Raw genomic sequence first — 11,075 nt, 5'->3', positions numbered from 1 at the left:
ACCCCCCGCGCCACGGCGTCGCTCCGTTAGCGCTGGCCAGAGAGGAGCCAAAGCGGATCTCGAGGGTGATGTCACTTCTACCCCCTCAACGTCCACATGCGGACCAGATTGTGAGAGAGACGAACTCCGAAGTCAAATGTGAGCTTACACAAACATTTTTTTTTTCTGACACCCACCCCGTCTCCCTCCTTTTGTGCTGATCACAGAGTTGGCAGCTGGAACTTAAGCTGTAATACGGCTCAACTTCTTTATTTTTTTGGCATTCCCCGGTCAGCAACAAATGTCAAAAAAAAAATGGTGTCATTTGCTCCTTCCATTTAATTTTACTTAGGAAAACATACTCCTTTAGCATCTAATCTCACACACTGCTGAGTAATGTCGGCTTCAGGGCTTGAATACATCTGCCAGTTTGCAGGATTGGGCCCAGAGGCCAGAAGCTTAGCGGGGTAACGGTGCGGCATTGCTTGTTGCAATGCAAACTTGCCTTGAAATCACCAGTAAAATGTATTTACTTTCATATGAAATTTGGGGAGTTGATTTAAGAGCGCTCCCTGTTTCGCCAAGGTATCAAATGTCATATGATGCAGTGGTTGTTATGGCAACTACCCTCTTTATATTGAATAGTAAATGGCTACGAAAAAGCCATATAATTTTATGGTTGCTCCCAGGGGATCACATAACTAATATAAAATCTCTCATTTTAATATTTTTTCTGCTTCTTTCTTCCTTCCTTCTATTCTTTCAAAGTGAAAAAGCCTTTGAGCTGAGGCTGGCCCTTGTCCCACATCAGGACACTGAACTGAGGCGCAAAAGGACCAGAACAAAAACCTGACAATTCAGTCTCCCACACGGAAAAAAAAAAGAGCGTGGTAATCAATGAGGCTCTTCCAGTTCACCTTGATTAATATTTAGAGCATTTGATGGCATAAGCCATCCCAAACCCAACTTTTCTTTCTGAGTAAACAGTTCAGATACTCCACAAGTCAGTACAGAGTTGCCCCCGGCAGCACCGCCCGGGGTGAACGGGATGTCTCCATGGGACGGACGATGGGAGTGCGGTGCCGCTGCCCTCGCTGCATCCACCTCGGGAGCACCTCCCCAAAGCAAGCACTTAAAATCATGTAGGTTGGAAAAGACCCGTAAGATCATCGAGTTCAACCAAACCTGGTCAGGCAACCTCTGTATTCAGCAAAGCTCAAAAGCGGCTGAAACGCTAGCTCTAAAATGACCTAAAGCTCATCTAATCTATCTTCAGTCACCTCCAGGAAACAACTCACCTTGCCCTGCCCAGAGCCAGGGTGGGAAGGGCTCAGCCCCGCTCCCCACCGGGCTGCCGGAGGAGGAGCCTCCCAAACCCACACGTTTGTCCTGGCAATCCGCACAATGGGGAAAAAAAGAAAGGCTGGAAAATCCTGGGAAAAGATTCAACATGAGCTCAGACAAATTGTTCCTTACGAGAGGGCCAAAGCTGGGAATTTTTTTTTTTTTTTCAGTCCTTTTTCATCTAATGTCAGCTGACATATGTCGTGGTGTTTCCTGGCCTTGTGATAGAGCTTTGGTGTGGAGGAGAAGTCCACCTCCACGCTACCTTGTGAGCGTTTGTTTCTGAGAGGACAGGACAGGGCGGGCCCCGCGCGTGTGATCCTGGGACATCCACGGGTGTGAGAGCCAAAACATCCCTGCACCACCCCACACTGCCGCGGGGCCTCGTGTCACCCATGGACACAAAAGGTCTTTGGCAAGCTGTGACCTCTTTGCTTGCCCTTCTCCAAGCCAGCTCCCCGCCCAAGACTGGAAGACAATTTCAGGATCTGATTCTAGTTAAACTTTACTAAAATCCACTGCCCTTGACTCATATAAACCAGTAATGTAACAACAAAAAGATTTAACACAAGAGATGTAAATCTTCTTTTCAGCCAAGAACTCCACTGGTCATTTCTTACCCAGCTATTTAATTTGCACACTTGTGATCTATTCAACCCTGCAAAACAGATGCCAACCCCAGCAGCACAGAGCTCCGCTCCTTCGTTTTTGCGGGAACAAAGCAGACAATTTAAAACTTCACATCAGACTTTGTAATTTATTTGGGCATCACTATTTCTCAGATAGGCTGTAAGACGTTTCCTAAAATAGATGGGTAAAAACAACAAAAAAAAAGAAAAAAACCTTTTCATTAATATGAAAATTCTTCTTTCAGCAGAAGACTTAGTGATGCTCAAAAAAACCTGACTTCAAATTTAGGGCTGGTCAAAAGGGTCAAAGTTTTAAATGGGCTGAGAATAAAAGTTAGTTTAGTAATGGGAGAGATGTATATATATATATATATTAAATACTTAGATATTTCTTATTTAAATATAAATATAAGAAAAATATATTTTATATATATTCCATATATATGTATAAGAAATCACATAGATATAAAAGAAATTTTATATATATATATGTAAATGTAAGAAATCTGTAGCTGACGATAAAGATGTGGAACTGCTCTGTTGCTACAGAGATACTACAGAGATACTCCAGCGTGAGGACAAGCCGGGTGTGGTGAGGCCACATCTCTTCCCACCCAGCAGGACTTTGCCCGGGAGGTGCCACGGCCCCATCCCTCAGGGGCAGGCGAGCCCCAGCACCGCAGCAGGGCCCTGGGGAGGCACGGAAACCTCACACCAGCCCCCAGCGAGGAAACTGCTTGGCCACAAGTCATAAAGCAAACAAATTAAAAAAAAAAAAAAATCTAAATAAAATTTAGGGTTTCGTAAGGTTACTAGGACATTAACCTAATTAAAGTGCCTGAGTGTGCCTGACGAGCAAAGGCAGAAAAATGCTAAAATGGAATTAATTGAAAAATGAGAGGGAAACTCCAAGACTAGGGGAAAAATTAAGTCTTTCAGTGATGATCAAATAAAACCAAGTGTGCAAATAATAAAACTGGAGAGAAATAACAAACTCATCAACATTAAAGAGTAAAGCCATTCAGCATTAAAGCCAGTAAATAGCAGATTTGGGTCGAGAAAGCCAGGAATATCACTTAAAATGCTATCACAAGTGGCCGGCCATCTATAACATCCTGCAGCTTTAACCGACCTCAGCCAGTTACAGCTCAGAAACTAAAATACCCTCACACTTTAAAAGTAGATAAAGTCCATTATGGCAATTAAAAGGCACCGTCAGCAGCCAAGGAGCAAGGTGGGTACAGAGTATGCAACATAACCCAGCTCAGCGATACTGCGTTGGGGAGGTGGGGATTAAATTAAATATCTACTTTTGTTTGTCACGATCTCCACTTCTAGTCTTTATTTATTACTTGTCTATTTTTTTTCTTCCATAGGAATAGCTTTATATATTCTGTAAAAAAAAAAAAAAAAAAAAAAAAAAAAAAAAAAAGAAATCATTTCCAATAGATCTGGTCCCAGCTGAAGCCTGCCAGAAATACTGATGTGATGCTATCGCCCTTTCCAAGCCGGCCTGGCTGCAGGAGCCCATGAGAAAGGCTGATTCCTCTGGCAGAGGTTTAATTTCAGTGGAGTCATGAACAATAACAGCAACAAGAGCAGAAACGCCTGATGCGATACGCTTGCCCCTCGGCCGTTTCGCGGCGTTACTCCGCGCCTACGAGCGCTGGCCTTGCGGGGCTCTGGGTGTTCACAGCCTGCCTAAAATCAGGGGGAGAGGGGCCCTGAGAGTAAAATCCGATTTTCTTCCAGATCCACTGCATCTGGTGAGACGGGCTTCCCTCGGAGCCGCCATCCGGCCCGTCGCTGACTGCTCTGGATACCGAAGACCCCGCTCAGAAGGGGCTCAGGAGGAAGGTCCCGGCAAAGCTGGGCTCCTGCTCCTGCCAGCACGTCTGGGCCAGCTCGGGAGCCACCGACCCGCAGCCCTCACTGGGGGCTTCACGGCTCGGCCTCTCACCGGTGCCTGAAAGGCGCCCTCGTGTCCTCCCTCTCCACCACGTACCGTGTCAAACCGAATTAAAGTCTGCCCTAACGAACAGCCTCCGCTTCCCTGCAGCAGCCCCTGTGTTCCGGGACACTGCTCACCCCTTGCTGGGTGCTCCAGCCCTTGCTGCTCACCCTCACCACCCCTCGAGGTGCGTGAAGTATCTTTACGGACGTTATCACGTCCCCCGAGCGGGAGGGCTGCCTGCGCTGCGGGTTGCTGGCTGTCGGGCAGGGCTGCTGCCCGGTGCCGGGGCGCTGCAGGTGCCAGCCCGGGGGAGCAGGGACCCTTCCTGGCACCCTCGCCGGCTCTGCCTGGCCCGGGGACATCGCTCACCCCTGCAGCAGCAGGACAGTTCTCAGCAGGAGCTGGTGGGAAGATTCACGCTCGCCTGGTACAGATGCCAGCCCTCCTCTGCGCACACAGCAAAAAGTGGGGTGCCCCCTCTCTAAAGCAGATGGTGAATATAGAAGCCTAACAAGGAACAGTCTGAGAAGGAGCTAAAATCCCGTTTAGCCAAGCAGGTTGTCAGTGCCTGAGCCACACAGAGACCTTGGGAACTTAAACCAGGTTATTCCAGGCTTTTCCCAGCGGTACAAGATGGAGCAAGCTGGGCTGGGCTGGAGGCAGGACGCGCATGGCATGAGGGGGCTGGTTTGGAGCACGGTCACTGCGTCGTGCTGCAGCTGTCACACCAAAACGCCAACCAAGGTCCCCTCTGTGCCACTAGGGAAGCTTTGTGGGAGGACAAACAGGCTGGTTATTAAAAGGGGGCGGCGGGGGAATCTTCCCTGTTAAAATGCGGTGTTAAAATCGCAGTTAAAAAAAATGACAAAAGTCAGGAAAAGCAAACTTTTAAAGTTGCAAAACCAACACTGCACATCCTGTTTGTTTTACGGCCACGTCGAACATCCTGTATGTTTTATGGTTTACATTTTACAACGTAAACAGCCATATATTAAGCTACACAGTTAACCAAGAGAAAAACACAGGAATAAAAAAAAAAAAAAAAAAAAAAAAAAAAAAAAAAAAAAAAGCCACGTGCAAAGCAAGCAGGTCAGTGCAGCTGCCGGCACCGAAACGTCGACATTTGTGGGCTTTATGTAACTGTTACTGTGCAACCCTTAACACAGATCTTTTAATTTCATTTCTGTGGTGCTTTGCCCCTTAAAAAAAGAGCGAAGGAGCAAGACAGCCTGTGATTAATAACGTCAGCATTAAATGGTCCTGATTAGCCTTTGAAGTTCACACATGTTTCACTGGGGTCAGTAGGTTGGGGAAGAGGGTCAGTTCCCGGCGCAGCTTTGCGCGGGGCTGGGTTATCCCCGTGTCACGCTGCCAGAGCTCGGCTCTGCCGCGGCACCGTGGCAGCGATGCGCGGGATCGGCCTCTTTGCTTTTTGAAGTTTCAAATTTGCAGAAAATACCGAACGAAGCAAAAATATCATTTTTTTTTTTTTTTTTTCCCAACGGTGTTTTAAGCTAGTGGGGTCACCCTGCCTCTGGAGTGAGAGGGGGGGTCACCCTAAAGCTCCGCCTGAGTTAGCTGTGTCAGAACTGCACTTTCTGCACGGCTTCTAGATGGCATCGGGACAATTGGCTCCACGTGAAAAACCTGCTCTTCAGAGGCTTGATGCGTGGTCATTTTGAGCAAAACGGCTGCACCCCTTCTTCCTCTGCACCCTCCTTCAGGACCTTTCCACAGCCCCCCCTCACCCCCCAGACTGCTGCTGTTTGAGAGGGGCAGGTTAAAAACCACATTTGATGGTACAAAGTAGATTCTCTTACCTGTGTTACTAGGAGGACTGATGGCACTAAACTTAAAAGGATTTTAAACTCTATCTTCCCTTCCTCCAGCCAGCAGGGTTTGTTTATTTTTACGTGACTTTCAGCTCAGACACTGCAAACCAGACAGGTCCGTATTTTTATATGCATTATCTAAGCACTCATTTGCCTGGCAGGCTGGAAGGGCCCTTGTGCTAAGTTATTAAATGCGCTGTGGTAGATAAATGTGTGCTTCCCACTTTCGCATTTGCAATACACATGAATTAAGATTTTCCAAATAAAATACTTCATCTTTTATACAGCTGCCAAAGCCAGCTTGGAAAATAATAAGTTTATGCAACCTGTTTCTGCAAGCTGTATGTACCGCGCGCAGCAACAGCCGGGCTGAAAATCCCACAGCGCTGCCTGGAAAGTTCCTGGGCAGAAAAGAAAAGGTCGGTGGCATCCGGCAGGCAACGACCGAGCAAGTCAGAGGCTGTGTTTCCAAGAGCAGGGGAAGCACACAGGCAGCAACGGCAACCCCCCTCCCTGAGCATTAAACACTCCCTCACCCAACTGCACTGGCAGCACAAAATAAATGTGGCTTCTCGTTATTAAATCGACTGAGACATCCCAACCAGCATCCTTGTTATTAAATTTACTGTGACATCCCAACCAGCGCCCCAGTCCAGACACAAATTCAGCATCGCGGGCCCACCTCTGACCAAAACCCTTGCCGAACGTCTCTCTTACATGTCCGAAGGGATCCAGGTGGTTGTTGGTGAGTTTTAGCTTCTGAAAGGACACCAGCTGCCGCATCCAGTGCGCTCCCGTGGCCGGTGAGTCGGGGTGCACGTACAGCCGCCCCGGCATGGCCGGCTCTGCCTTTCCAGCCACCATCCTGCAAACACAGCGGTTACAGAATTGCATCACCTCGGCAGCGGTCACCAGCCTGGATGTAGAAGAGCATTTTGTCCTTGGACTCAACCCAGCAACCCACCCGTCAGCCCTGGGGGGACGCGCTGGGGCACGGGGGCTCAGAGAGGCTCCTGCTGCTCGCGGGGTTCCAGGGCTGCTCGCTGCAGCACCACGGGCTGGCAGTGACACTGACTCTGCTCCCCTGCGGCATTTCCTCGGGGCAGTGTCACGACATGGCAATTGCGTTGGCATTGGTCAAGGAGGAACTCGCACCGGGGGGCTTGGAGAGGATGAAGCCTTCAAAGGCCATTCTGCGAGGGGAGATGGTCTCACACACTTCCCCGGCAGAAGGTACCCGGGAGCAGGACCGGTTCTGGTGTCAGTCCGCATCCTCCACCGCCACACAGGGCTGCCGCAGCCCGCGGCCAGGCGGCAGTTCCGCTGGGCAGGGGCTGCTCCCCGCTCTGGAGCTGCGTCCTGGCACATGGTGCTGCCCCTCGTACCCTTCTGCCAGCTCCCCTGGCCCCCACACCACCACCACCACCAGCTCTCACGGACACAAGACCCAGCCATAAGACATCACTTAATGGCAAGTCCTCCATTACTGTGCATTGTTCTCCTCTTATAAAACACCAATAAAAGCAATATTACCAAAACCAACAGAGACTTTCCAGCAGCAATAAAGTGAAAAGGGGAAACAGCTCTAGGGCTGGCAAAAGCTAAATTAAACAGAGTTAACAACTATCCATCTTCAAGGGCTTAATGGTTAAAACACAAAGTGGCCACCACGCCACGGAGCCCCTCAGTCCACTCCTCTTGCCCAGCGGCACTCCAAGACAAAAGCGAGCGGAAAAGGGATTTTTTTTGAAACTAGAGCAGCCTCAATGTGCAAGTAAATTGTTACGGTTTTATAGGATGTCACCAGGCTCGTTCCCATTAAGATGACTATGAAGTTTTCCATTGCTCATCTTTTCACCAGGCAGCGCTTGGTGGAAGGGTTTGGGAAAAGCACAGAATAGTCGCGGTGAGGGAGGCTGCTGGGAGTATTTGGGGTAAAAATTCCTTTGTCAGAAAGCAAAAATCACAGCTGCCTCTCGGGTAAGTAACTTTACTATCAAAGGCAAGGGGAAGGGAATAATAACAGAAGAGAAAGAAACTCCAGAGGAAGAATTAATTGAAAGAAAAAAAAAACACAAAACCCTTTAAACTAGATCTGGCTTTGTACTGAGATAGGGGGAACTGCTGCTCCCTTCCTTTGCCAGATCAGCGTGGCTTTGAGTAAATCACCTCACGTTTTGCTTTATAGACTAAAAGCAAAATATTACTATAGAAAAAAGGAATTTTAAACTTCTCTCGCCTCATGTAGATACCTAATTTTTAAGGCCAAAACGGACCATTAGATCACCTAGTCTGGCATCGTGCAGGCTGTGGCTTTATTCTCTTACACCTGCGCATGGCCAGATAACCTATGCTTGGCCTAAAGCATCTCTTTGAAAAGACATCCAGTCTTGAGGGCTTTGGAAATGAACAACACACCACCTCCATTAGCAGTTTGTTCCAGCAGTTAATCGCACAGCCTGTTACGAGTATTTTATTTTATATTTGTCTGGTTTTCACTTCCAGCCGTTGGCTCTTGTATCTATCGCTGCTCCACAAAAGAGAGCTCTGGGATGTTGGCATCTCTCCTGTGGGAAGGTATTTGTGCTGGTTTCTGAGTCTGCACAGCGAACAGCCAGTCCAATTGCAATTTTCTGAGGGAAAAGGCGGCAAACGGAAATGTTCTCTTACCATTTGTTGTCACAGAATTTATACCGGTGGTCATCAGCCGGGACAATGTCAATCAACAGGATGTACTTGGTCTTGGGGTTCATTCCGGTCACTTTAACCTTGTAACTAGGAAACATCCTCCTTAGGAAAAGCAAAGGGTTAACACATTAGTGAGAGACCTGGAACTGATGCGAACTTGGAGCAGCACCCCAAAAGGCAGATCCACCACGTGAGGAATTCACACTAACACAAATGAACTACAAAACATTATCGCTGCTTATACATCACCTGAATTAAACGGACTCTTTCCAGAGCGTGGGCTGCACAGGGCTAGTGCAAAATGGGGCACAAGTACGGGTGAGGGTATACAGAGTGGGGTTATGGGCCAGTGCCAGGAAAAGGTGGGTGTAGAGAGAGATATGGGGGGTCAACATATCCCTCCTTATGGGAGGCTCAGACAAGGAGCCCTCATCACCCCGGGAGGCTCCACATGGCTTACGGCAGCCTCAAAAATGCAGATTTCTTGTTGTCGCAAAAGTGCATGAAGAGCCATGAGATCTGACTCCATGTCAACAGAAACGAAGCACATTCAGCTTTCTCATTCACACGTCCCCAGTGTCCACGACGCCGAGTCCCAGCACTACTCCTACGCAGTAGCTGAACCCATGATCCCTTCAACAGACTGAAAACGGAGGACCGGTAAAGCCTGGGGGGGAGATTAAGGGTTAAACACTGCAGTGGTGCAGACAGCCACCGCTCCTCCGGCTTCCCAGAGTTCCCAAATTCACAGCAGTCTGTTAAACCTTGTTGGAGCCAGGAGCACGGCAGAGCTCTGTGCCAAAAATGTGCCCGTCCCACTGATCTACCGTTGACTTCGGTGGACATTTAGCAACCAACACCAAAGGGGGACCGTCACAAAAAACAGCGCATCATCAAGGAACATTTACATAGATCTTACATATCTAAAGAATCTTTGCTATATTAAAGAATATTTTTTTTTAGAAAGCTATGGCCGTGAAACCAGTATATATCATCACGCCTTGCGAGCCAAAGGAGATGGCCCTGATGGGTACAGGCCCTGCCATAGGCTTCCCAAGCCCTCGAGACTGCATCGGCAGCCAGGAATTGCAGGATCAGGCACTTCACATCCTCAGAGTAACTATTTTCTTGGCTCCATCTTCCCAACCTCCTCCTCATCCAGTAAAAAAAACAAGTCAGTTGAGCAAACCGGCTCACCACAGCCTTCAAGCAACTAGCCAGAACAGAAAATTCTCCTTTCCACCGGCGTAAGGAGGAGGATGAGAATTGCTGGAGTCATTTTAATTACCCGAATTAACAAGGGCCCAAATCCCGATGCCGTTTCTCCATCGGACATCAAGGCCACTTTGCCCCCCACCTATTTCCCTTCTCCCCCTGCGCGTTGCCCCCGTGCCCAGCCGAGCTGGCCCAGGTCTGCGGCACCATTTTGTCAGTGCTTGGGGAGAAGGCAACAAAATGGGCCCTGTTCGAAATCATTTCAATTGACTCTTTTAACCGCCCTGCATAAATTCCAGATGTTTACCATGTAATTAGCCAGGACTAAAAAGGGGTGGTTTACCAATGTCCGTATTTGATTTTCATTCATAAACTCTGCACTCCTCTTAACCTTGTCCTCCTACAGGTAAGCACCTGGATAAATACAGTAGGACATTTCAATTTGCGAATACACAGCCCAATTCACACGTTGAAAAAAATTGCGTAAGGAATCCAATCCAAATGCCAAGATTCTTTTTTTTTTTTTTTTTTTTAAAATTACATTTAAAAATGAAACAAAAAAAAAAAGACGAGAAATTGATTCAAAACCAGATGATTCGACAGTTACTGCATCGTACCAGGCAAACATCCTGCATGGGGGATTTTTATAACATCTAGCTTCTGAATTTCTTTTTTTTCCTCAATCATTTCATTTACTGTAGTACATCCAAGCTGCTAAAGTAGCTGGACTGATATATTGTAAATGTTAAGTGCTTTTTTAATGGCATTTAAAATTAAGCTTCAGCATATGGAGTTCATATAGCATGGACATGCCTGCGTTTATAATGTTCTTTAGTATAGCCCTCTAAAATAAATACAAAGAGCCAAAGTACTACTATAATATATACAGCAGAAATTCTTTAAGGATAACAAATGGGGACTCACATCTGATTGAAGGTGTTGCTTAACTTGCAAACCGCTCGCTATCTTGCAGTGGTAGCATTGTGCTCGGCAGTCGACAGACCCAGCTACAACCAAGTTTGCCAACTCTCCGCATTCTTTTCCAGGAAAACATGGGGTAGATTTTAGCAATTTGGCTGTGCACGGACATTTCATCATTATTATTAGCTGCTGCATTTTGGCCTTAAAAAAAAAAATATGCGACTAATGTGCTGTCCAGGGACTTGTCAGTTTAATTTTCTTAATGAAAACATATTTCTCAACCCCTTGGCAGAGGCTCATTTAGTAAATATCTCTTTGCAATACGATACAAACATGGGTTGTGCATTTCTGGTGGGAAGGCATGACAAGCTGAAGAGCTGGGTCCAAGAAAATGCAGTCATAGAGTTTCAATTAAAAAAAAAAAAAAAGCAAGAGAGAGCACCTAATATCATGTCCTGGCCCTTATTAAATGTCCCATTTGAAAGAGAGGAAAGAAAACCACGGTGGAGGCAC

General features: G+C 47.3%; 1 protein-coding gene across 1 annotated transcript in view; it reads right to left on the bottom strand.

Moving 5' to 3' along the window:
• Nucleotides 1-9,762, bottom strand: part of TBX4 (T-box 4) — a 20,573-nt gene extending 10,811 nt beyond the window's left edge. Inside the window, exons 1-4 of the mRNA XM_026861814.1 lie at nucleotides 9,715-9,762; nucleotides 9,038-9,093; nucleotides 8,409-8,528; nucleotides 6,456-6,603 (exon numbers count right to left, since the gene is read on the bottom strand). Of these exons, the coding sequence (XP_026717615.1) occupies nucleotides 6,456-6,603; nucleotides 8,409-8,528; nucleotides 9,038-9,093; nucleotides 9,715-9,762 (372 nt within the window). The remainder of the gene's footprint in view (nucleotides 1-6,455; nucleotides 6,604-8,408; nucleotides 8,529-9,037; nucleotides 9,094-9,714) is intronic.
• Nucleotides 9,763-11,075: the final 1,313 nt, after the last annotated feature.

This window comes from Athene cunicularia (genome assembly GCF_003259725.1).
Source record: "Athene cunicularia isolate RWA chromosome 19 unlocalized genomic scaffold, athCun1 chr19_part1, whole genome shotgun sequence".
NCBI lineage: Eukaryota > Metazoa > Chordata > Aves > Strigiformes > Strigidae > Athene > Athene cunicularia.
Note: the sequence above shows the minus strand (reverse complement) of the source record. Positions and strands in the feature narration are given on the sequence as shown.